The 27942-nt window shown below is 50.7% G+C and overlaps 1 protein-coding gene across 5 annotated transcripts in view; it reads right to left on the bottom strand.

Annotated features, from left to right (window-relative positions):
• The window catches only part of fstl5 (follistatin-like 5), a 1269795-nt gene that overhangs the window by 317984 nt on the left and 923869 nt on the right, over positions 1–27942 (bottom strand). For all 5 annotated transcript variants that reach the window (XM_072496156.1, XM_072496159.1, XM_072496157.1 and 2 more), the window contains one exon: positions 19882–20048. In XM_072496156.1, the coding sequence (XP_072352257.1) occupies positions 19882–20048 (167 nt within the window). The remainder of the gene's footprint in view (positions 1–19881; positions 20049–27942) is intronic.

Raw genomic sequence — 27942 nt, 5'->3', positions numbered from 1 at the left:
GCTCGATCAAGCTCGGCCCCGGACACTCCAGACGACGACGACAACGGTGCTAATAAACGGCCACGAGACACCATGCCTAGTCGACTCCGGGAGCACGGAGAGCTTTATCCACCCCGACACGGTAAGACGCTGTTCCTTGACCACCTACCCCAGCGCACAAAAGATTTCCCTAGCTGCAGGATCCCACTCCGTACAGATCCAAGGATTCTGCATAGTTACCCTAACGGTGCAGGGGAGGGAGTTCAAAAACTACAAACTAAACGTCCTTCCCCAACTCTGCGCCCCCACCTTACTGGGATTAGATTTCCAATGCAACCTACAGAGCCTTACATTCAAATTCGGCGGCCCAATACCCCCACTCACTATCTGCGGCCTCGCAACCCTCAAGGTGCAACCCCCGTCCTTGTTTGCGAACCTCACCCCGGATTGCAAACCCGTCGCCACTAGGAGCAGACGGTACAGCGCCCAGGACCGGACCTTCATTCGGTCCGAAGTCCAGCGGCTACTAAAGGAGGGCATAATCCAGGCCAGCAATAGTCCCTGGAGAGCGCAGGTGGTAGTAGTGAAGACAGGGGAGAAACAAAGGATGGTCATAGACTATAGCCAGACCATCAATAGGTACACACAACTAGACGCGTACCCTCTCCCCCGCATATCCGACATGGTCAATCGGATTGCCCAATATAAAGTCTTCTCCACCGTGGACCTCAAGTCCGCCTACCATCAGCTCCCCATCCGCCCAAGTGACCGCAAGTACACAGCCTTCGAGGCAGACGGGCGATTATACCATTTCCTAAGGGTCCCATTTGGCGTCACAAACGGGGTCTCGGTCTTTCAACAGGAGATGGACCGAATGGTTGATCAACATGGGTTGCCGTATCTCGACAATGTAACCATCTGCGGCCACGACCAGCAGGACCACGACGCCAACCTCCAAAGATTCCTCCAGACCACCAAAGCCTTGAACCTCACGTACAACGAGGACAAGTGCGTTTTTAGCACCAATCGGCTAGCCATTCTGGGCTACGTAGTGCGCAATGGGATAATAGGCCCCGACCCCGAACGTATGCGTGCCCTCATGGAATTCCCCCTCCCGCACTGCCCAAAAGCCCTGAAACGCTGCCTGGGGTTCTTTTCATACTACGCCCAGTGGGTCCCCCAGTACGCAGACAAGGCCCGCCCCCTAATACAGACCACGACCTTCCCTCTGTCGACAGAGGCTTGCCAGGCCTTAAGCCGCATCAAAGCGGATATCGCAAAGGCCACGATGCGCGCCACCGACGAGTCCCTCCCCTTCCAGGTCGAGAGCGACGCCTCCGACGTAGCTCTAGCGGCCACCCTTAACCAGCGGGCAGACCCGTGGACTTTTTCTCCCGGACCCTCCACGCCTCAGAAATCCGCCACTCCTCAGTGGAAAAGGAAGCCCAAGCCATAGTGGAAGCTGTGCGACATTGGAGGCATTACCTGGCCGGCAGGAGATTCACTCTCCTCACTGACCAACGGTCGGTAGCCTTCATGTTCGATAATGGACTGCGGGGCAAAATCAAAAACGACAAGATCTTAAGGTGGAGGATCGAGCTCTCCACCTTCAACTACGAGATTTTGTATTGTCCCGGAAAGCTGAACGAGCCGTCCGATGCCCTATCCCGCGGCACATGTGCCAACGCACAAATTAACCGCCTCCAAACCCTCCACGAGGACCTCTGCCACCCGGGGGTCACTCGGTTTTTCCACTTAATCAAGTCCCGCAATCTCCCATACTCTTTAGAGGAGGTCCGTACAGTCACAAGGGACTGCCACATCTGCGCGGAATGGAAACCGCATTTTTTCAGGCCGGATGGTGCGCACCTGATTAAGGCTTCCCGCCCCTTTGAACGCCTTAGTCTCGATTTCAAAGGGCCCCTCCCCTCCACCGACCGCAACACATATTTTCTTAATGTGGTCGACGAATACTCCCGCTTCCCATTCGCCATTCCCTGCTCTGACATGACCGCGGCCACAGTCATTAAAGCCCTGAACACCATCTTCACACTGTTCGGTTGCCCCGCATACGTCCACAGCGACAAGGGGTCCTCTTTCATGAGTGACGTGCTGCGCCAGTTCCTGCTCAGTAAGGGCATTGCCTCAAGCAGGACGACCAGCTACAACCCCCGGGGGAACGGGCAAGTAGAGAGGGAGAACGGCACGGTCTGGAAGACCGTCCTACTGGCCCTACGGTCCAGGGACCTCCCAGTTTCACGGTGGCAGGAGGTCCTCCCGGACGCTCTCCACTCCATCCGGTCGTTATTATGTACGAGCACTAATCAAACGCCTCATGAGCGTCTCCTTGTCTTCCCTAGGAGGTCCTCCTCTGGAACGTCGCTGCCGACCTGGCTGGCGGCCCCAGGACCCATCTTGCTCCGAAAGCATGTGCGGGCACATAAGGCGGACCCGTTGGTCGAAAGGGTTCACCTCCTCCACGCGAACCCGCAGTACGCTTACGTGGAGTACCCCGACGGCCGACAGGACACGGTCTCCCTGCGGGATCTGGCACCCGCCGGCAACACACACACCCCCCCGACACCATCCACCCAACCCCCCCCCTTCCTGCCACCGCCGCACCCCGCGACCGCCCCCTTCCCAGGAGGATCGGTTCCCCTCCCCTCAGGCCCGACCAAGAATAAAGCCCAAGCTGAAACCGTAAGTCTCCCGGAGACGACAACACCGGTACAAGCACCACCACCACCACCGGGGCCGAGGCGATCGACACGGACGACCAGACCGCCCGACCGACTCGTGGCGTCGATCTAAATCAAAATATGGACTTTTCACAAGAACATTTTGCTTTTCTCCCTATACCCTCTGTAAATAGTTGAAACAGGACAAAATTGTACAATACTGTATTGCCATGTGAATGTTTTTTCCTCCCAGGACCAGCCCTGTAAACCCTTACCACCATACGAAGCATCACCCCGCCGGGTTCATTTTTGACAAGGGGTGAATGTGGTAGTATGTATTGGGGGTCATGTGGGACTGGAAGCCCTAATGTCATTGGCTGACAGATCCCGGGTCCTGGTTGGCCGTTGACCTCTAGCTCCACCCTGAAGGTGGAGTATAAGAAGCCGGAGTCCTCCCCCGCAGGCCATTCTACTATCGAGCTGCAGGGGAACAGACACGCTTAATAAAGCCTCATCGACTTCACTCTATTCGTCTCACGGAGTCTTTGTGCGCTACACACCCTATGATTTCTTTTTTCCAGAGAGCCTCAAGATCATGACTAAAATCTCAGCTATGCAGTTGGAAAGCTACATGGCAGGTTTCAGTTATAGCCTAACACTTGGAAAGAAATATGGCAAAGTTCTACCCTGAATGTTTAATTCAAAACCTTTCTGTGAGACCTGCTGAACATACAACATGGCGACAGCTAATTGAAAAACCCAGAACCTCAGAGAACAAAGAACAATACAGCACAGGAACAGGCCCTTCAGCCCTCCAAGCCTGTATCGGTCATGATACCAACCTTTGCCAAAACCCTCAGCTCTTCCTTGTGCCATATCCCTCTATACCCATCCTATCCATGTGTTTGTCAAGATGCCTTTTGAACGTCGTTAATGTATCTGCTTCCACAATCTCCCCAGGCAACGCATTCCAGGCACTCACCACCTTCTGCGCAAAACCCCTGCCTCGAACGTCTCCTCTAAACTTTGCCCCATGGACATTAAACCTATGCCCCTGGTGATTGACCCCTCCATCCTGGGAAATTGTGCCTGCCCATCCACTCTATCCATGTCCCGTATAATCTTGTAGACCTCTATCAGGTCACCCCTCAACCTCCGTCTTTCTAATAAAAATATAGAACATAGAAAATACAGTGCAGAAGGAGGCCATTCGGCCCATCGAGTCTGTACCAACCCACTTAAGCCCTTACTTCCACCGTATCCCCATAACCCAATTACCCCTCCTAACCTTTTTGGACACTCAGGGCAATTTAGCATGGCCAATCCACCTAACCTGCACATCTTTGGATTGTGGGAGGAAACCGGAGCACCAGGAGGAAACCCACACAGACATGGGAGAACGTGCAGACTCCGCACAGACAGTGACCTAGCAGGGAATCGAACCTGGGACCCTGGCACTGTGAAGCCACAGTGCTAGCCACATATGCTTCCATGCTGCCCAAACAGTCCGAGTCTCTCCACGTAGCTAACACCCTCCAGACCAGGCAACATCTTGGTAAACCTCCTCTGCACCCTCTCCAAAGCCTCCACATCCTTCAGGTAGTGTGGCGACCAGAATTGTGCGCAATATTCCAAGTACAGCCTGGCAAAGGTTCTATACAACTGAATCGCCCGAGACACCCAAAATGGCGATTCTCCGCCACCCCCGCTATTCTCAGGCCCGGGTGGGCCAAGCGGCCAGCCCAAAAAGGCGGGTTCCCCCCGGCGCTGTGCACACCTGGTCGCTGCCGGCGGGAACAACGCGGGAACGCTGGGGGAGCGGCCTGCGGGGGGGGAGGGGGGATCCTGCACCGGGGGGGGTACCTCAAATGTGGGATGGCCCGAGATCGGTGCCCTCCGATCGTTGGGCCGTCCTCTCTGAAGGAGGACCTCCTTCCTTCCGCGGCCCCGCAAGATCAGTCAGCCACCTTCTTGCGGGGCGGACTCGGAGAGGACGGCAACCAAGCATGTGCGGGTGACGCCAGTTATGCGGCGCCGGCCGCGCCATGTATGCGGCGACAAGGCCTGCCACGTGTAGATGACGCGGCCCCGCTCCTAGCCCATTATCGGGCCCTGAATCGGTCGGGATAGGGGCCGTTTCGCGCCGTCGTGAACCTTGACTGTGTTTACGACGGCGTGGGCACTTCGGCGCGGGAGTGGAGAATCCCGCCCCCTATCTCTCAGAATCCTTTCCAGTATTTTGCTAACCATAGACGCAAGACTGACTCGTCTGTAATTCCCAGAGATTTCCCTATTCTCTTTCTTGAACAGGGGAACAACATTCGTCTCCCTCCAATCATCCGGCACTACTCCAGTGGAGAGCGAGGATGCAAAGATCATCGCCAACGGCGCAGCAATCTCCTCCCTCGCTTCTCGTAGTAACCTTGGGTATATCCCATCTGGTCCAGGGGACTTATCTATCCTGATGCTTTTTAAAATTTCCAGCACATCCTCCTCCTTAATATCAACCTGTTCAAGCCTATTAATCTGGTTCACGTTGTTCCCACGAGAAACAAGGTCTCTCTCTCTGGTGAATATTGAAGCAAAATATTCATTTAGGGCCTCCCCCACCTCTTCAGACTCGAGGAACAAGTTCCCTCTACTATCCCTGATCGACTCTACTTTCACTCTGATCATCCTCTTATTTTTCACATAAGCGTAGAATGCCTTGGGGTTTGCCTGATTGCTAATTCCTGAATATGTGGGAGAAAAGTCAGAACTGAAGACTGGGGTCACCGTGTAGCTCAGTGGACCTGGTTGGGCATAGGGGACGCACCACGCTAACAGCACTGACGTTCACCCCTACAGGTAATGGATATTAGAATTCAACCAGGAATGTTGGTCTTCCTCCTAGGCCGCAGCCCTGAACATAGAACATCCAATCCACCTAACCTGCACGTCTTTGGACTGTGGGAGGAAACCGGAGCACCCGGAGGAAACCCACACAGACACGGGGAGAACGTGCAGACTCCGCACAGACAGTGACCCAGCGGTGAATCGAACCTGGGACCCTTGCGCTGTGAAGCCACAGTGCTAATCACTTGTGCTACCGTGCTGCCCTGGGGGACGCACTGCAGCTGCAAGAGCTGGAGCTGTTCGAAGAGGAGGACCATGCAGCAGTGGAGCCTGCCCCAGAGGAAAAGGAGGCAGCCAGTGTGGATGGGGAACCGGCCGCCCAACAGACGAGGAGGAGGTGAGAAGAAGGCAGCGCATGAGGCCTCGTGTGTACTGGGGGTGCCTGTCATTCGAGGACCTGCTGGACCTGGCATGGCATCGAAGACTCCGGCTGAGCATGGGGACAGTTCAACATATCTGCCAGATAATGGCGGACATGGCACCGCGGGGGAATGGGGGAGGAGACCCACTCCTGGTGGCCATCAAGGTGACGGTCGTGCTGAACGTTTACACCAGGCGCCGAGTGGGGCCTATTCAGAATCTCACAGAGCTTGGCGCACAGGTGCATCTGACTCTATGTGCCCGGTTGCCACACTACATCAATTTTAATGTGGACCGAGTCCACCAGGATATCCAGGCAGCGGGGTTTGCCACCATTCCTGAGAAACCCCGGGTCCATAGAGTGATCAACGGGATGCATGTCCCCTATGGGCATCTGCAGATGACAGGCCAGTCTTCACAACTGAAAGGGCTTCCACTCGATGAATGCGCAGCTGGCGTGTGACCATCAGGTGCACATCATGCACGTATGCACCCGATACCCGGACAGTGTGTCTGATGCCTTCATCCTGGCACACTCGACGATTTCTGATCTCTTTGAGGTGACTCCACCCCCGCCCCCTCCCCCCAGTTGGGGGTTGGCTCCTGGGTGACAGAGGTAATCCACTGTGGTCATGGCTAATGATACCTATCCGGAGGCCACAAACCGATGCGGAGACCCGCTACAATGATGCCCATGCCATGATCAGGAGCATGATTGAGCGGTGCTTCAACATCCTTAAGATGCAGTTCAGGTGCCTACGCCGCTCTGGAGGGGCCCTCCAGTATAGCGTTAGGAGGGTCTCCCACATCATGATCGGCACAGGCTTGGAGGGCCGGAGGGGCTGTTCCTGTGCTTACTTTTCTTTGTTGTTCACATTGTGGTGGCCTGCTGTGTCATCCACGACATTGCGCAGAAGAGGGGTAACGTGCTGGAGGAGGAGGATGGACATTACTTCTCGTCCGATGAGGATGTTGCGGGGGAGGGCAGGGATGGGTTAGGACATGGAGCACTGGCAGGCATGAGAGGCCCCACAACTTGTGCGCCTCGGCCGACATGCACAGGGCGCTCTAATCACCTTCAGGTTCACCGACTAGGAGGCCTAGCTAGCGTCATGGACAACCCATCACACCCCCACACCCTCCCTAGCCGACAATCCTCTCCCATGAGCACCTCCCTTGTGCATCCCCCCCAATCTTTGCAACCCCCTCCATGATTCCTACCTGTGCCACTATGGGGTGCGGATCCTGGATTGGCAGTAACAGCGGGTCTGGTCTTTGGGATGGAGGGTGATGAAAACCCGCTTTGCAATGAGCTCTGGTGCTCTGCACCATTTGACAACATTTGAGTCCTGCCCACGATAGCACTTTCCACCATCCACCTGCGTAATTCCTGCATGCGAGCTGGCCATTCCAGGGGTGGGGGGGGGGGGGGGGGGGCGTGGAATGTGAGCGATGAGTGCTGGCTGTACTGAGGTCCATGGCCCAAACCACCCCCCGAACCTCCGCCCCGCACCATTCACCGCCACAGCGGCCCCCTGCAGCCAGTCCAACCCATCCCTCACAGCCTTCTGACAGAGCACAGAGGCAGGTAAAGTAGTAAACATGTGCTTATTGTCAACATATATCAATACAGGTTTGTGCACTAGCCCCTATCGCCATCTTATGTGCTTCACCCGTGCCAACTTAACTGATGTCTATCTTTCGGCATTATGGGCCCAACGCTACATCCAGGTGGTCCCCAGGAGCGGAGGTGGCCTGCTGCGATTCCTACCTTGTGCCCTGGGTCCTTTCGGCGGCCGTATTCTGGGGCGACCGGACCTGGATGGGGCCCTGCTGTTCGGGTGTCCCAGAGGCGTGGTGCCACCCTGTTCTGCCCGCTGCCCATGTGATGCGCCGGGGACATGCGGGGGGGTGGGGCAGGGGGTGGAGTCTGAGGGGTTGCATGTTCTGGCACCTCCCCTGCGAGAAACACCATCACGGGCCTCATCACCTCTTCCTCCGTCTGGGTGCCCGATGGTCCCCGGTGACTCAAATAGGACTGGGAGGCGAATGGAGCTAGCCCCTGAGGTTCTCCCACCATCTGGCGCTGCCAGTCCAGGAGGCCCACTCTCATCTCGACAAGGGGTCTCCATGTTCATGACTATAGAACATAGGCAGCGGACCACCTCCCTCTGGGACTGCTCCACATCACCCAGTGACTGTGCCATCTCCCTCTGGGGCCGGGCCACCTCCCTCTGTGTCTGTGCCACGGCGGCAAGCACCCAGGCAATGCCGCCGCCACTCTCAGTCATGACCTCCTGTGACTGGGCCATGCTCTGGAGCGCCGCTGCAATGACCAGGTGGCCGTGATACATGGCTGTCTGTGATAGGGCAGCCCTGTCCTGGACCTCGGCCATCGGTTGCACAGATCGCCCTGGGCCTTGGACATCTTGGGCGGCACGGTGGCACAGTGGTTAGCACTGCTGCATCACAGCACCAGGTTCAATTCCGACCTCGGGTGACTGTCTATGTGGAGATTGCACATTTTCTCCATGTATGCATGGGTTTCCTCCACGTACACCAGTTTCCCTCCCACAGTCCGAAGATGTGCAGGTTAGGGAGATTGGTCATGCTAAATTGCCCCTTACTGTGTTCAAAGGTGAGGTGGAATTACAGGGATGGGCGGAGAGTGGGCTTATGGTACTGTTTCGGAGGCTTGGTGCAGACCCGATGGGCTAAATAGCCTCCTTCTGCACTGTAGGGATTCTTGATCATGACTGAAACCTTCACCCCCAAGGCAGTATAGGCCTGGGTGGCATGCATGGTCAGCACCAGTTCCTGCACATGGTTGGACTCCTCCAACTGCACCTGCAGGAGCTTCATGCTTGCCGAAAATCCCTGAGGTCAGCCCGCCCTCTGACCATCTGCCCCCTCGGGGGTTCCAACCTCGACCTGATGCACATGTCGATTTTGGCGGGAGAACAGCTGGTGAGTCAGTTTCAGCAGGAGCAGTGCGGAAGTGGCTGCTGGGAGGTAAGTCTGTCCTTTAAAAGCACTTGTCTTTGCAGGGGCAGGCCAGTCGATTTCGGCGGGAGAACAGCTGGTGAGTCAGTTTCAGCGGGAGCAGTGCGGAAGTGGCTGCTGGGAGGTAAGTCTGTCCTTTAAAAGCACTTGTCTTTGCAGGGGCAGGCCAGTCGATTTCGGCGTGAGAACAGCTGGTGAGTCAGTTTCAGCGGGAGCATTGCGGAAGTGGCTGCTGGGAGGTAAGTCTGTCCTTTAAAAGCACTTGTCTTTGCAGGGGCAGGCCAGTCGATTTCGGCGGGAGTGGAGCTGGCTGGTTAGTCAATTTCAGCAGGAGCTGAGAATTTTTTTTTTTTTTTTTAATTTAAATTAGTGTTTTAGGCGGGAACAGGAAGTCGACCCGCGGACGTCTGGGAAGACCCTCACCAATAAATTCTGGTGGAGAGGAAACCCGAGACCCTACACGTGTAGTGTCTCCCACCCGCCCTCCTCCTCTAACCTAATAATAAAACCCATTGGTCTGAGGTAAGTACCATATTTTATATTATTATTATTTTTTATAAAAAATTTAATTTAGTTGTTAGCCAGATCTTGGTAGAAAGTTAGACGAATGGCAGGGAAGGGAGTGCAATGTTCCTCCTGCAGGATGTTTGAGGTGAGGGATGCAGTTAGTGTCCCTGCTGATTTTACCTGCAGGAAGTGCTGCCATCTCCAACTCCTCCAAGACCGAGTTAGGGAACTGGAGCTGGAGTTGGAAGAACTTCGGATCATTCGGGAGGCAGAAGGGGTCATAGATAGCAGCTTCTGGGAATTAGTTACACCAAAGATTGGAGATAGGTGGGTAACTGTAAGAGGGACTGGGAAAAAGCAGTCAGTGCAGGGATCCCCTGCGGTCGTTCCCCTGAGAAACAAGTATACCGCTTTGGATACTTGTGGGTGGGACGACTTACCAGGGGTAAGCCATGGGGTACGGGCCTCTGGCACGGAGTCTGTCCCTGTTGCTCAGAAGGGAAGGGGGGAGAGGAGCAGAGCATTAGTAATTGGGGACTCTATAGTCAGGGGCACAGATAGGAGATTTTGTGGGTGCGTGAGAGACTCACGTTTGGTATGTTGCCTCCCAGGTGCAAGGGTACGTGATGTCTCGGATCGTGTTTTCCGGGTCCTTAGGGGGGAGGGGGAGCAGCCCCAAGTCGTGGTCCACATTGGCACTAACGACATAGGTAGGAAAGGGGGCAAGGATGTCAGGCAGGCTTTCAGGGAGCTAGGATGGAAGCTCAGAACTAGAACAAACAGAGTTGTTATCTCTGGGTTGTTGCCCGTTCCACGTGATAGTGAGATGAGGAATAGGGAGAGAGAGCATTTAAACACGTGGCTACAGGGATGGTGCAGGCGGGATGGATTCAGATTTCTGGATAACTGGGGCTCTTTCTGGGGAAGGTGGGACCTCTACAGACAGGATGGTCTACATCTGAACCTGAGGGGCACAAATATCCTGGGGGGGAGATTTGTTAGTGCTCTTTGGGGGGGTTTAAACTAATGCAGCAGGGGCATGGGAACCTGGATTGTAGTTTTAGGGTAAGGGAGAATGAGAGTATAGAGGTCAGGAACACAGATTTGACGTCGCAGGAGGGGGCCAGTGTTCAGGTAGGTGGTTTGAAGTGTGTCTACTTCAATGCCAGGAGTATACGAAACAAGGTAGGGGAACTGGCAGCATGGGTTGGTACCTGGGACTTCGATGTTGTGGCCATTTCGGAGACATGGATAGAGCAGGGACAGGAATGGATGTTGCAGGTTCCGGGGTTTAGGTGTTTTAGTAAGCTCAGAGAAGGAGGCAAAAGAGGGGGAGGTGTGGCGCTGCTAGTCAAAAACAGTATTACGGTGGCGGAGAGGATGCTAGATGGGGACTCTTCTTCCGAGGTAGTATGGGCTGAGGTTAGAAACAGGAAAGGAGAGGTCACCCTGTTGGGAGTTTTCTATAGGCCTCCAAATAGTTCTAGGGATGGAGAGGAAAGGATGGCGAAGATGATTCTGGATAAGAGCGAAAGTAACAGGGTAGTTATTATGGGAGACTTTAACTATCCAAATATTGACTGGAAGATATAGTTCGAGTACAATAGATGGGTCGTTTTTTTGTACAGTGTGTGCAGGAGGGTTTCCTGAAACAATATGTTGACAGGCCAACAAGATGCGAGGCCACGTTGGATTTGGTTTTGGGTAATGAACCAGGCCAGGTGTTGGATTTGGAGGTAGGAGAGCACTTTGGGGACAGTGACCACAATTCGGTGACGTTTACGTTAATGATGGAAAGGGATAAGTATACACCGCAGGGCAAGAGTTATAGCTGGGGGAAGGGCAATTATGATGCCATTAGACGTGACTTGGGGGGGATAAGGTGGAGAAGTAGGCTGCAAGTGTTGGGCACACTGGATAAGTGGAGCTTGTTCAAGGATCAGCTACTGCGTGTTCTTGATAAGTATGTACCGGTCAGGCAGGGTGGTAGGCGTCGAGCGAGGGAACCGTGGTTTACCAAGGAAGTGGAATCTCTTGTTAAGAGGAAGAAGGAGGCCTATGTGAAGATGAGGTGTGAAGTTTCAGTTGGGGCGATGGATAGTTACAAGGTAGCGAGGAAGGATCTAAAGAGAGAGCTAAGACGAGCAAGGAGGGGACATGAGAAGTATTTGGCAGGTTGGATCAAGGAAAACCCAAAAGCTTTCTCTAGGTACGTCAGGAATAAGCGAATGACTAGGGAAAGAGTAGGACCAGTCAAGGACAGGGATGGGAAATTGTGTGTGGAGTCTAAAGAGATAGGCGAGATACTAAATGAATATTTTTCGTCAGTATTCACTCAGGAAAAAGATAATGTTGTGGAGGAGAATGCTGAACCCCAGGCTAATAGAATAGATGGCATTGAGTTCCGTAGGGAAGAGGTGTTGGCAATTCTGGACAGGCTGAAAATAGATAAGTCCCCGGGACCTGATGGGATTTATCCTAGGATTCTCTGGGAGGCCAGGGAAGAGATTGCTGGACCTTTGGCTTTGATTTTTATGTCATCATTGGCTACAGGAATAGTGCCAGAGGACTGGAGGACAGCAAATGTGGTCCCTTTGTTCAAAAAGGGGAGCAGAGACAACCCCGGCAACTATAGACCGGTGAGCCTCACGTCTGTAGTGGGTAAAGTCTTGGAGGGGATTATAAGAGACAAGATTTATAATCATCTAGATAGGAATAATATGATCAGGGATAGTCAGCATGGCTTTGCGAAGGGTAGGTCATGCCTCACAAACCTTATTGAGTTCTTTGAGAAGGTGACTGAACAGGTAGATGAGGGTAGAGCAGTTGATATGGTGTATATGGATTTCAGCAAAGCGTTTGATAAGGTTCCCCATGGTAGGCTATTGCAGAAAATACGGAGGCTGGGGATTGAGGGTGATTTAGAGATGTGGATCAGAGATTGGCTAGCTGAAAGAAGACAGAGGGTGGTGGTTGATGGGAAATGTTCAGAATGGAGTACAGTCACAAGTGGAGTACCACAAGGATCTGTTCTGGGGCCGTTGCTGTTTGTCATTTTTATCAATGACCTAGAGGAAGGCGCAGAAGGGTGGGTGAGTAAATTTGCAGACGATACTAAAGTCGCTGGTGTTGTCGATAGTGTGGAAGGATGTAGCAGGTTACAGAGGGACATAGATAAGCTGCAGAGCTGGGCTGAGAGGTGGCAAATGGAGTTTAATGTAGAGAAGTGTGAGGTGATTCACTTTGGAAGGAATAACAGGAATGCGGAATATTTGGCTAATGGTAAAGTTCTTGAAAGTGTGGATGAGCGGAGGGATCTAGGTGTCCATGTACATAGATCCCTGAAAGTTGCCACCCAGGTTGATAGGGTTGTGAAGAAGGCCTATGGAGTGTTGGCCTTTATTGGTAGAGGGATTGAGTTCCGGAGTCGGGAGGTCATGTTGCAGCTGTACAGAACTCTGGTACGGCCGCATTTGGAGTATTGCGTACAGTTCTGGTCACCGCATTATAGGAAGGACGTGGAGGCTTTGGAGCGGGTACAGAGGAGATTTACCAGGATGTTGCCTGGTATGGAGGGAAAATCTTATGAGGAAAGGCTGATGGACTTGAGGTTGTTTTCGTTGGAGAGAAGAAGGTTAAGAGGAGACTTAATAGAGGCATACAAAATGATCAGGGGGTTAGATAGGGTGCACAGTGAGAGCCTTCTCCCGTGGATGGAAATGGCTGGCACGAGGGGACATAACTTTAAACTGAGGGGTAATAGATATAGGACAGAGGTCAGAGGTAGGTTCTTTACGCAAAGAGTAGTGAGGCCGTGGAATGCCCTACCTGCTACAGTAGTGAACTCGCCAACATTGAGGGCATTTAAAAGTTTATTGGATAAACATATGGATGATAATGGCATAGTGTAGGTTGGATGGCTTTTGTTTCGGTGCAACATCGTGGGCCGAAGGGCCTGTACTGCGCTGTATGTTCTATGTGTGCTGTGTACCAGATAGTGCCCCAGGAGCCTCTTCACTAAAGCGCCCAACTGAGATGAGTATCACTGTGATGGTGGAGGGTGTTAGACGGGAAGTTGGTGTCTTCCCCGGACTTGAGCTCTGGGGTGTCACGGGATGTGGACCGAGGGCTCCCATCGCTGTCCGTGCCCTCTTGTCGCTGCTCTCCGCTTGTGGTTGTGGTTGCGCCCGGGTGTGGGGGACACCATGGGCGAGATTCTCCACTCCCGTGCCGGTTGGGAGAATCGCCTGGGCCGCCAAAATTTCCCGAGACGCCGGTCCGACGCCCTCCCGTGATTCTCCCAAGCGGCGGGAACGGCCCCGTCGAGTTCCGCGGGCCGGAGAACCGCCGGAGACACCCAAAATGGCGATTCTCCGGCACCCCCCGCTATTCTCAGGCCCGGATGGGCCGAGCGGCCAGGCCAAAGCGGCGGGTTCCCCCCGGCGCCGTCCACACCTGGTCGCTGCCGTCGGGAACAGCGCGGGAACGCTGGGGGGGGAGGAGGCCTGCGGGGGGGGGGGATCCTGCACCGGGGGGTACCTCAAATGTGGGATGGCCCGCGATCTGTGCCCACCGATCGTCGGGCCATCCTTTCTGAAGGAGGACCTCCTTCCTTCCGCGGCCTCGCAAGATCCGTCCGCCATCTTCTTGTGGGGCGGACTCGGAGAGGACGGCAAACACGCATGCACGGGGGCACCCCCCCGGGACCAGATCGCCCCGCGCCCCCCCAGGACCCCGGAGCCCGCCCCCGCCGTCTTGTCCCGCCGGTAAGAGAGGTGGTTTAATCCACGCCGGCTCAGGCAGTCCAGCAGCGGGACTTTGGCCCAAACGGGCCGGAGAATCGCCGGGGGGGGGGGCCCGTCAACCGGCGCGGCGCGATGCCCGCCCCCACCGAATCTCCGGTGCCGGAGAATTCGGCAACCGGCAGGGGCGGGATTCACACCAGCCCCCGGCGATTCTCCGACCCGGCGGGGGGTCGGAGAATCCCGCCCGTGCAATGCACTTTTTCATGTGGGAAAGAGGTGGGAATGAAAGAGTTTGGTATTCTAAGTCATGGATGCGATATTGTGGTGCTGCGAACCGCAATTTCGTGATAGAGGGGGTCGTGACCAAAGGAAGTTAACTTCACAAAGAACAAATTTGCACTTTTAATTTAATGAAATAGTTCTAATTATAATTTAATAATTATAATTGAATTACATTTCAATTTTACAAAATTACACTCGCAGCTTAGAGGCCTCACTTACTATGAACTGACATCAACAGGTCATCCAATAAAGGGTATAAAATTGTGGGGTGTGTGCCTGGAAAATTGGTCCAATACATTTGAAATAAATCTTCTCCATGACTGGTGTCATGATATTCAAACACACACATCATGATAGACACACCAACAGACAAATCAGCACACACAACACGACAACCAATCATAGACAAGGACAGAGACAGTATAAGAGAAGAAACACGACACCTGGTGGCCAGTAGATCTGGAGACCAGGACAAGGACAGGACCTGATTAACATCACACACAGGGAGTCACCACGTGCAGAGTACAAAGACAGAACTGTAAATAACAAGTTGAAATAAAACAGCGTTGTACCAAATACAACCGTGTTGGTTCATCTGTACATCAGAACACCCAACACTACATGGTACAGGAGTGGATCGATACCTGCCATCCTGAGATATGGACATCACCAACAAACCGCAGCCGTTGCAAGTCGCTGGGAAGCTTGGCACCAATTGGAATCTTTTCAAGCAGCGATTTGAACTGTACATGCGAGCCAATGAGAAACAGAGTGCCTCGGACGAAACAAAGATTGCGATGCTCCTCACCACCGCAGGTCAGCACACCATCGATGTATTCAACGCACTGGTGTTCGCGGAAGGCGAGAACCAATCCAAGTATGACACGGTCTTCCTCAAGCTAGACCAGCACTTTAACGTTGAAGTGAATGAAAGTTTTGAAAGGTATATCTTTCAGCAACGCCTGCAAGGTAAGGATGAGCTCTTTCAACCCTTTCTGACGCACCTCCGCATACTCGCGCAGTCCTGCGGTTACGGCAACACCTCAGAGTCCATGATCCGGGACCAGATTGTTTTTGGCGTTGCCTCCAGTGGCCTACGCCAGCAGCTTCTTAAAATTAAAGGCCTGATCTTAGCGTCTGCGGTGGAAGCTTGTGTCCTCCAAGAAAATGCAACCAGCCGTTTTGCCCAATTTCAGGCGACCGAATCGGCACGGAGGGGGTCCCCTAGCCATCGAATCGGCAAGCCAGGCCGCCCACGAGGTTGAACGCATCCAGGCAATTGATTATCTCCCGGCCCGCAGCCCGGACGAGGGCGGCCGTTTCCTGCGCTTGGTCTCCCGCGCCAAAACCAACGGCAACATCGAGGGACGCACTGCGCAGGCGCGCCCGATGCAAGACCAAACTGCGCATGCGCAGTGGCGTAATGAACGCCGTGACGTCATGACGTGCGGCAACTGTGGAGCTGTACATTTAAAAGGGCAATATCCTGCTAAAAACCGACAATGCCTACGATGTGGCAAGATGGGCCACTACGCTGCCTACTGTCGAGCGGTTCAACCGATGGATCCTACACATCTCCGACAACCTCGCAGACACGTCAGGACCGTCCAGCCCGTACATCAGGACATCCAGCCAAATGACACATATGACCAAGATGCCTTCCAGGTTTCAGTCATTGATGTGAACAGGGTCAACACCATCAATCCGGCCGATGAATGGAGTGCCACCCTAACGGTCAACCGATCGCAGATCACTTTCCGCCTGGACACTGGCGCATCCGCCAACCTCATAGCATATTCAGCATTCCATGCCATGAATATCAAACCACCTATCCAGCCATCCCGGTGCAAGATGGTTGACTATAACGGGAACGTCATCCCGGCCATGGGATCTTGCCAGCTCCAGGTGACCCACAAAACGCACACGGCCACACTCCCTTTTGAAATTGTTGCCTCATCGAAAGATTCCTTGCTGGGCGCACAGGCATGTAAGGTTCTTCACCTTGTACAGCGAATTATGTCTCTCTCTCCAGACGACACATCCGACTTCCTGGATGCTGACTTCAACGCAAATCTCCAATCCCTCCTTGCTCACAACCAGGAGGTATTTGAAGGCATGGGGACACTGCCATACACATACAAAATTCGCCTCAAACCGGACGCCATCCCAGTCGTTCACGCACCTCGCAGGGTTCCTGCGCCACTTAAAGACCGCCTCAAGGTGCAGCTAAAGGATCTCCAGGACCAAGGGGTCCTATCCAGGGTCACGGAGCCCATGCCATGGGTCAGCTCCATGGTGTGTGTCAAGAAGCCCTCTGGCGAGCTCCGCATCTGTATAGACCCGAAAGACCTAAATAATAACATTATGCGGGAACACTATCCCATACCTAGAGGAAATCACCAGTGAGATGGCCCAAGCCAAAATATTCACCAAACTGGATGCTTCTAAAGGATTTTGGCAGATCCAACTGGACCCGTCCAGCCGAAAGCTATGTACTTTTAACACCCCTTTCGGCAGATTCTGCTACAACCGGATGCCATTTGGCATCATCTCGGCATCCGAGGTCTTCCACAGAATAATGGAGCAGATGATGGAAGGCATCGAAGGGGTACGCGTATATGTGGACGATATCATCATCTGGTCCACCACTCCACAGGAGCACATACATCGTCTCCAACACGTTTTCGCCCGCATACGAAACAATGGCCTGCGCCTCAATCGCGCCAAGTGTGCCTTTGGCCAGACTGAATTGAAGTTCCTGGGGGACCACATCTCCCGATCAGGGGTCCGTCCCGATGCGGACAAGGTAAGCGCCATCACAGTCATGCCAAGGCCAGCCGACAAGAAAGCTGTACTACGATTCCTGGGCATGGTCAACTTCCTCGGGAAATTCATTCCCAACCTTGCTTCCCACACAACGGCTCTGCGCCATCTCGTAAAGAAATCTACAGAGTTCCAGTGGCAACATACACACCAGCTGGAATGGGAGAAGCTCAAACACAAACTTGCCACGGCACCAGTGTTGGCGTTCTTCGACACGTCTCGTCCCACCAAAATCTCAACTGATGCCAGCCAATCTGGTATTGGAGCAGTGCTCCTGCAGAAAGATAACACGTCGTCATGGGCCCCGGTTGCCTATGCATCACGGGCCATGACCCCTACGGAACAGCGCTACGCGCAAATTGAAAAAGAATGCCTGGGCTTGCTAACTGGTTTGGACAAGTTCCACGATTATGTATATGGTCTTCCACGATTCACGGTCGAAACTGACCACTGCCCCCTGGTCAACATAATAAACAAGGACCTGAACGACATGACCCCTCGCCTCCAGCGCATCTTACTTAAACTCAGGAGGTATGATTTCCAACTGATCTACCCTCCAGGGAAGGACCTCATCGTGGCGGATACCCTATCCCGAGCAGTGAGTACACCATCAGATGCGGAGGGGTTTGTATGTCAAGTTGAGGCACACGTGGCTTTGACAGCGGCAAATCTGCAGGCTAACGACCCCAGTCTGGCCCGCATACGCGCAGAGACAGCGGCCGACCCCCTTCTACAGCGAGTGATGCGCCACATGATGGAAGGTTGGCTCAAAGGGCAGTGCCCGCAGTTCTATAATGTGCGAGATGACCTAACCACCATTGATGGGATCCTTCTGAAGCTAGACAGGATCGTCATTCCGCACAGTATGCGCCAGATGATTCTCAATCAAATACAAGAAGGCCACTTGGGAGTCGAGAAGTGCAGACGGAGGGCCCGAGAGGCGGTATATTGGCCGGGCATTAATGACGATATTGCCAACATGGTACTCAATTGCGCAACCTGCCAGAGGTTTCAGCCAGCGCAACCTCCTGAGACGCTTCTGCCCCATGAGCTGGTGACGTCCCCCCGGGCAAAGGTGGGTGTCGACCTATTTCACGCGCTTGGCATGGACTATATTATCATCATAGACTACTTCTCCAATTACCCAGAAGTCATACCCCTGACGTCGTCTGCAGTCATCAGGGCCTGCAAGGACACCTTTGCTCGCCACGGCATTCCGATGACTGTCATGTCGGACAATGGGCCCTGTTTCGCCAGCCGTGAATGGTCGTCCTTTGCCGCATCATATGGTTTCACACACGTAACATCCAGCCCTCTACATCCACAGTCAAATGGAAAGGCGGAAAAGGGCGTTCACATTGCCAAGCGGCTCCTCTGCAAGGCTGCTGCTGCCGGATCAGACTTTCATCAGCCCCGCTAGCCACGGGTCTCTCACCAGCACAGCTACTGATGGGTCGCACCCTCAGGACAACTGTGCCTTCCATCCTGACACCAACAACGGACAATGCTAAGGTACTGCACAAGATGCAACTGCAGCGTGATCGCCAGAAGAGTCTGTACGATACAAGGGCGACTGATCTTCCCCCCCGTCCTCCGGGGATAAAGTCCACATTCATCTGCCAAATGGTGGCTGGTCAGCACCTGCCGAAGTTCTCCGACGTGTGACTCCCCGCTCGTTCCTGGTACGCATGCCGGATGGATCAGGGCGTCGCCGCAATCGGCGAGCCCTTCGCCGCCTTCCACGCTCGCAACCGAACAGTGCACACACGCCGGGTCCTCCACTGGTTCCCGAGGATGACTTCGTGGAGCTGCCACAGATCATGCCCCTTCCATCGCCACCCGTGGCCAGGCTCGCACCTCAGCCGGTGGTTCTCGACCCACCCTTGAGGCGGTCAACCCGAATTCGTCGCACACCTACTAGATTGGACTTATGAGACTGTTCACACGTTAAAGTTGAAACACTATTGTATTGTAACATGTTACTGTTTTATCATTCCAGATATCGTTTGACCGGACCACACTTCAAAGTTTTTCGTCTTCCTGTTTTGGTATGGTACAACCTCGTTAGCATGACACACCCGACATCGCCCCATGTATATAGTTACGCCACATGCACCTGCTGTAAATATCACGCACACACACTTTTAGATGCACTCACGAAACATTCGTATTTATAACCACGTAGGCACATAATTTTGTAAAAAAAGGGGGGATGTCATGATATTCAAACACACACATCATGATAGACACACCAACAGACAAATCAGCACACACAACACGACAACCAATCATAGACAAGGACAGAGACAGTATAAGAGAAGAAACACGACACCTGGTGGCCAGTAGATCTGGAGACCAGGACAAGGACAGGACCTGATTAACATCACACACAGGGAGTCACCACGTGCAGAGTACAAAGACAGAACTGTAAATAACAAGTTGAAATAAAACAGTGTAGTACCAAATACAACCGTGTTGGTTCATCTGTACATCAGAACACCCAACACTACAACTGGGTAATTGTGATTGAAAGGACAGTAAAATTGCAATGGAAACTCAATGCTTCATAAAGTAAAGAAACATTTATCTCAGACAAATGTATTACTTACACTGATATCTTCGAGATCTAAATTGTTGAGAATAATGTTGTTGCGTTTCCAAATTATTGGGGGCCTCAGGATTCCATGAATTGAGCATGTTAGAACTGCACTTTGTCCCACTGTTGCCGTGGTGATACTCATTTTCTGATCTTCTGCCAGGCTCAGCTGAATCACCTCTGGAAGAGTGATATTGTTTGTGAGGCTAATTACCATACCATGTCCAGAAAATCAAAACTTTCAAATGCAAAAAAGCCTTCGAAAATACAGCAGGAAACTTAAGAATTGATCAATGTAGCATGTATTTTAAATTTCAGCATTATCATTTGTCAAAACATATTGCTTAAAACAGAGAGTTGCATAAACTTATAGATACATTTCACCAGTAAACAGCTCAAATCCATTTCCGAACTGAATATACTTATGAAATTATTTCATTATAGTAAGTAATATTCTGTTAAAAAAGTAACTTGGACTTTAATTTGTGATGGTATAAAAGTGCAAACTTTGACGGCTTATTTTGGTGAAGTTGATACTGCAGATGTAAAAAATCATTTTAATAAGCACAGTTTATAAAGAACAAAGAACAAAGAATACAGCACAGGAACAGGCCCTTAGGCCCTTCAAGCCTGCGCCGATCACGTGTCAAAGAACAAAGAACAAAGAAATGTACAGCACAGGAACAGGCCCTTCGGCCCTCCAAGCCCGTGCCGACCATACTGCCCGACTAAACTACAATCTTCTACACTTCCTGGGTCCGTATCCTTCTATTCCCATCCTATTCATATATTTGTCAAGATGCCCCTTAAATGTCCCTATCGTCCCTGCCTCCACTACCTCCTCCGGTAGTGAGTTCCAGGCACCCACTACCCTCTGCGTAAAAAACTTGCCTCGTACATCTACTCTAAACTTTGCCCCTCTCACCTTAAACCTATGCCCCCTAGTAATTGACCCCTCTACCCTGGGGAAAAGCCTCTGACTATCCACTCTGTCTATGCCCCTCATAATTTTGTATACCTCTATCAGGTCGCCCCTCAACCTCCTTCGTTCCAGTGAGAACAAACCGAGTTTATTCAATCGCTCCTCATAGCTTATGCCCTCCATACCAGGCAACATTCTGGCAAATCTCCTCTGCACCCTCTCTAAAGCCTCCACATCCTTCTGGTAGTGTGGCGACCAGAATTGAACACTATACTCCAAGTGTGGCCTAACTAAGGTTCTATACAGCTGCAACATGACTTGCCAATTCTTATACTCAATGCCCCGGCCAATGAAGGCAAGCATGCCGTATGCCTTCTTGACTACCTTCTCCACCTGTGTAGCCCCTTTCAGTGATCTGTGGACCTGTACTCCTAGATCTCTTTGACTTTCAATACTCCTGAGGGTTCTACCATTCACTGTATATTCCCTACCTGCATTAGCCCTTCCAAAATGCATTACCTCACATTTGTCCAGGTTAAACTCCATCTGCCATCTCTCCGCCCAAGTCTCCAGACAATCTAAATCCTGCTGTATCCTCAGACAGTCCTCATCGCTATCCGCAATTCCACCAACCTTTGTGTCGTCTGCAAACTTACTAATCAGACCAGTTACATTTTCCTCCAAATCATTTATATATACTACAAAGAGCAAAGGTCCCAGCACTGATCCCTGTGGAACACCACTGGTCACAGCCCTCCAATTAGAAAAGCATCCCTCCATTGCTACCCTCTGCCTTCTATGGCCTAGCCAGTTCTGTATCCACCTTGCCAGTTCACCCCTGATCCCGTGTGACTTCACCTTTTGTACTAGTCTACCATGAGGGACCTTGTCAAAGGCCTTACTGAAGTCCATATAGACAACATCTACTGCCCTACCTGCATCAATCATCTTAGTGACCTCCTCGAAAAACTCGATCAAGTTAGTGAGACACGACCTCCCCTTCACAAAACCGTGCTGCCTCTCACTAATACGTCCATTTGCTTCCAAATGGGAGTAGATCCTGTCTCGAAGAATTCTCTCCAGTAATTTCCCTACCACTGAAGTAAGGCTCACCGGCCTGTAGTTCCCGGGATTATCCCTGCCACCCTTCTTAAACAGAGGAACAACATTGGCTATTCTCCAGTCCTCCGGGACATCCCCTGAAGACAGCGAGGATCCAAAGATTTCTGTCAAATTCTGTCCTATTTAGACCAACCACCCATATCCTTCTATACCCCGTCTGTTCATGTGTCTATCCAGATTAGTCTTCAACATCACTAATGTATGTGCCACAACCACCTCACTTGGATGTGCATTCCAGACCACCACCAACCTCTGTGTAAAAAACTTCCCCCGCACATCTCCATTGAACCTATCCCCCTCACCTTGAACTTGTACCTCCTTGTAATTGTCATTTCCGCCCTGGGAAAAAGCCTCCAACTGTTCACCTTATCTCTACCCCTCATAATTTTATAAACTTCTATCAGGTCGCCCATCAGCCTCTGTCTCTCTAGGGAGAACAATCCTAGTTTATTCAAGCTCTCCACATAGCTAATACCCTCCATACCAGGCAACATCCTGGTAAACCTTTTCTGTACTCTCTCCAAAGTCTCTACGTCCTTCTGGTAGTGTGGTGACCAGAATTGGTCACAGTATTCCAAATGTGACCTAACCAACATTCTATATAACTGTAACATAATTTTCGAGCTTTTATACTCAATACCCTGTCCGATGAAGACATGGATGCCATAATAATATTAATCGCTTATTGTCACAAGTAGGCTTCAATGAAGTTACTGTGAAAAGCCCCGAGTTGCCACATTCCAGCGCCTGTTCAGGGAGGCCAGTACGGGAATTGAACTCGCGCTGCTGGCCTTGTTCTGCATTACAAGCCAGCTGTTTAGCCCACTGTGCTAAACTAGCCCCATATGCTTTCTTTACCACCATTTCCACCTGTGCTGCCACTTTTAAGGATCTGTGGGCCTGGAGGTCCAGATTGTTGTGTGTCTATGCTCCTGATGGTTTTGCCATTTATTTTCTAGCTCCCACTTGAATTGGATCTACCAAAATGTATCACCTCGCATTTGTCCGGGTTAAATTTTCTTCGCCCAATTTTGCAGCCTATTTATGTCCTGCTGTATGAAGCTGACAGAAAAAGGGTTAGAAATTTAAGGAAACAATTTGGTCAAACATACATGGAGTTTGAAAGGCTCAAACAGAGTAATTTTGATAGGTGGATAAGGGCTTTGAAAATAGACCAAACGAACGTATGAAGCTCTCAGAGAAATTATACTTTTGGAGGAGTTTAAAAATTCAATTCCTGATGTAGTGAGAACTCACGTGGAAGAACAGAGGGTTAAAACTGTGAGATTAGCAGCGGAAATGGCAGATGATTATGAATTAGTTCATAAATCAAAGATTGGTTTCCGACATCAGTTTCAGCCGGTGAGAGATAAAAACTGGGGCCATGAGAAATACTCGAGTGGTAAAGGTAAAGGTGATCTGATGGGAGACAATAAAGAGAGTGTACCTCAGATTAAAAAAGAAATCCAGGAGGGTGGAAAAATGAAAAGTTTCAAATGTTTTCACTCTAATAAACTAGGCCATATAAAGTCACAGTTTTGGTGGTTGAAGAAAAGCACTGGAAAGGCTGATGTGGTAAAACAGAATAAGACAGTGGGGTTTGTTAGAGTGGTAAAGGAAAACCCAAGGGAAGCGAAGGAGGTGCAAATGATTGTACAGCCTGTTCAAGAAGTAATTGTTAAGAAGGTGCCAGATATCTTTCAAGAATTTACTTGTGTGGGTAAAGTTTACTCATGTGTATCAGGAGGAGCAGGTAAAGAAGTCACAATTTTAAGAGATACAGGGGCGAGTCAATCTTTAATGGTAAGAGATGAGGAATTATGTAGTTTGGGAAGAATGGTGCCAGAAAAGGTGGTGATATGTGGAATTCAGGGTGAAAGGAGTCGTGTTTCATTATATAAGGTAAGGTTGGAAAGTCCAGTGAAGAGGGGTGAAGTGGTAGTAGGAGTAATAGATGAACTATTTTGTCCAGCAATACAGTTTATCTTGGGTAATGATACAGCTGGATCGCAGGTGAGAGTGATGCCAACTGTGGTTGATAAGCCAGTGGAAAATCAGACAACTGAAATGTTGAAGGACGAATATCCTGGGATTTTTCTGGATTGTGTAGTAACAAGGTCGCAAAGTCACAGGTTAAGACAAGAGGAGAAATCAAAGAGTGAACAAGAAGTTGAAGTGCAATTATCAGAAATGATTTTTGATCAGATGGTTGAAAAAGAACAAGAATAGGTGGAGGATGAGGCGGAAATTTTTAGTTCAGGAAAATTGGCAGAGTTACAACAGTAAGATGTAGAAATAAAACGGATATATCAGAAAGCATATACGGAAGAGGAATCTGAGAGTATACCAGGGTGTTATTACCGTAAACGTGATGTCTTGATGAGAAAATGGAGACCTGTACATATGCAGACGGATGAGAAGTGGGCAGAAGTTCATCAAGTAGTATTGCCGGTAGGGTATAGAAGGGAGGTGTTGCGAGTTGCACATGAGGTACCAGTGGGAGGGCATTTGGGAATAAGGAAAACTCAAGCTAAAATCCAGAAACATTTTTATTGGCCTGGACTACATAAAGATGTAGTTAAATTTTGTCAATCATGTCACACATGTCAAGTGGGAAACCTCAAGCAGTGATAAAACCAGTGCCCGTATTACCCATTCCAGCATTTGAGGAACCTTTTACGAAAGTCTTAATTGATTGTGTAGGACCGCTTCCTAAAACAAAAAGTGGGAATCAATATCTTTTGACTATAATGGATGTGTCTACTAGGTTTCCAGAGGCCATTCCAGTACGTAATATTACAGCTAAAAGGATTGTGGAGGAGTTACTTCAATTCTTTACTATATATGGACTACCCACAGAAATTCAATCGGATCAAGGATCAAATTTTACTTCAAAGTTATTCAAAGAAGTTACGGATAGCTTAGGAATATAACAATTTAAATCAACTGCGTACCATCCAGAATTGCAGGGAGCATTAGAAAGGTGGCATCAGACATTAAAGACAATGTTGAGGGCGTATTGTCAAGATTATCCAGAGGATTGGGATAAAGGAATCCCATTCGTATTGTTTGCAATTAGGGATACATCTAATGAGTCTACCAAATTTAGTCCTTTTGAACTAATTGTTGGTCATTAGGTAAGAGGACCACTTAAATTGATTAAGGAAAAGTTGGTGGGGGAGAAATCAGAAATTACACTATTGGATTACGTGTCAAATTTTAGGGAATGATTAAATCGAGCAGGTGAATTGGCCAGACAACATTTGGAAAGTTGCACAAAATGTGATGAAACTGGTAGCGGACAAGAATTCCAAAGTTCGTAGTTTTGCCTGTGGAGATAAAGTTTTAGTGTTGTTACCAGTGGTAGGTAAGCCTTTAAAAGCTAGGTTTTGTGGACCATATCAGATTGAAAGGAAATTAAGTGAGGTGAATTATGTGGCAAAAACACCAGATAGAAGGAAGACTCACCGAGTGTGTCGTGTGAATATGCTGAAAGGGTACTTTGGAAGGGAAGGAGAGAAAAAGGAGGTTTTAATGATTTTAACTCAAAGTGACAAACCAAATCCCGATGACTGTGAATTTGACATACCTCAAATTAAATTGGAAAATGAGGATGTTCTTAAAAATTGGGATGAATTGTTAAATTACCTTCCAGAGGAAAAACGAACTGACCTGAAAGTGTTATTGATATCACATGGACAAGTTTGTAGAGATAAATTGGGAAGCACAAAAAATGACTATACATGATTTAGATGTGGGAAATGCAGTTCCGATCAAACAACATCCATATAGACTTAACCCTTTAAAATTGGCACAGGTTAACAAAGAGATTGAGAGTACGCTTACAAATGGCATAACTGAAGTGGCTTGCAGCCAATGGAGCTCACCCATAGCGATGGTACCTAAACCAGACGGTACCCAATGGTTGTGTGTGGACTATAGAAAGGTGAATGCAGTTACAAGAATGGACTCTTACCCTATCCCATGTTTGAAGGATTGCATTGAGAAAGTGGAAAAATCTGCTTATATTTCCAACTTCCAGACATTGAAAGAACATTTAAAACATCGTATGGAGTTCTTCGGTCGACTTCAGGAGGCGGGTTTGGTGATTAACCTAGCCGAAAGTGAATTTGGAGAAACCCGAATCACTTTCCTTGCGGAGTTTCCGATACCCTCAAGACGAAGGGAAATAATGCGATTTCTTAGCATGAGTGGATTTGATAGAACATTTGTGCAAAGGTTTTGTGGCGTGATTACTCCACTGATGGACTTGCTAAAGAAACGTCCAAATTTCAAGGGAAAGCGGACTTTCAACAGGCATTTGACTGCCTGAAAGCTGTGATCACCAATGCTCCTGTATTGGAGAATTGCAAGGGGCTCTGTGGTCAGATTGAACTAAAGTATCTGATTCTAAAGAGAAATGCCAAGGAGTAGTGGAATGGATGGATCGCGCAGAGACTTTGTTCAAAGAGACTGTCAATCGAGAAGGATTTTGGTTGGAGGAAGAAGAGCAAAGAAATGTAAAAGTATTTTTACTGTGTAAATTTCTTAGTGGATGGTGCAAAAGTGAAAAATTAAACCATCTTGAAGTTGATGGTTTATTTTATTTTCTTGGGGGGAGGTGTCATGTGAGAGTACCTTTAAGAAATGGATGTTTAAGCAATGCACCTTTAAGGAATGGAGCTGATCATATTACTGAAGTGATGTCACAGGGGGGGAGCTGAGCTCACTTCTGCTTTTGGTTTCAGTTTTGCTGAGAACAGCTGAAAAATGCCTGGCTGGTTTTGCTGAGAGCAGCTTCAAAGTGCCTGGCTGTTTTGCTGTGAGCTGATTAAAAGGAGAAAGTCAGTTTGAGACAGCAGCTTGAGAAGTTCTGGTTTGCTGTGAGCTGCTTGAGGGGAGAAAGACAGTTTGAAAAAGCAGCTTGTGTGTGTCTGTGTGTTTCCAGAGAGCTGCAGGAAGATAAGCAAGGTGCTGGAGCTGAGGTCAACCAAGCTGACATATCTCTGCCATTTAACAGGAAATATCTATATTCTGTGACCTGGGGCGAAATTCTCCAGAAACAGCGCGATGTCCGCCGACTGCCGCCCAAAACGGCACAAATCATCGGGCCGCCCCAAAGGTGAGGAATGCTCCGCATCTTTGGGGGCCGAGCCCCAACCTTAAGGGGCTAGGCCGGCGCCGGACAAATTTCCGCCCCGCCAGCTGGCGGAAAAGGCCTTTGGTGCCCCGCCAGCTGGCGCAGAAATGACATCACCGGGCGGCGCATGCATGGGAGAGTCAGCAGCCGCTGACGGCATTCCCGCGCATGCGCAGTGGAGAGAGTCTCTTCCGCATCCGCCATGGTGGAGACCGTGGCGAAGGCGGAAGGGAAAGAATGCCCCCACGGCACAGGCCCGCCCGCGAATCGGTGGGCCCCGATCGCGGGCCAGGCTACCGTGGGGGCACCCCCCGGGGCCAGATCGCCCCGCGCCCCCCCAGGACCCCGGAGCCCGCCCGCGCCGCCTTGTCCCGCCGGTAAGGTAGGTGGTTTAATCTACGCCGGCGGGACAGGCATTTTAACGGGGGACTTCGGCCCATCCGGGCCGGAGAATCGCGGGGGCTGGCCCGCCAACCGACGCGCCGCGATTCCCGCCCCCGCCGAATATCCGGTGGTGGAGAATTCGGCAACCGGCGGGGGCGGGATTCACGCCAGCCCCCGGCGATTCTCCGACCCGATGGGTGGTCAGAGAATCTCACCCCTGGTGTGTTACTGTTTGAAAGGTTTGAAGCCTTTTGGATGTTTGAAGGAACATTTTGAGGGATTATTTAGTGGTGGATTATTTTCAGGGTTATCATTGAACTAAGGGGTGTTAAGGGATCCAATGTTTATTTAAAAGGTTAAGTTGAGTTCATAGAATAAACGTTGTTTTGTGTTTTAAAAACCACGTGTCCATAATTGTAATTTCTCACCTGGGGAACAAGCCGTGTGCTGGAAAAGCAACAATCCATTAAAGGGGGAGGTTGGTTGAACTCCATGATACATTTTGG

Source organism: Scyliorhinus torazame, chromosome 3 (genome assembly GCF_047496885.1).
Source record: "Scyliorhinus torazame isolate Kashiwa2021f chromosome 3, sScyTor2.1, whole genome shotgun sequence".
In the NCBI taxonomy this organism is placed as follows: Eukaryota; Metazoa; Chordata; class Chondrichthyes; order Carcharhiniformes; family Scyliorhinidae; genus Scyliorhinus; species Scyliorhinus torazame.
The sequence above is the reverse complement of the archived record's forward strand: the minus strand, read 5'-3'. Positions and strand labels throughout refer to the sequence as shown.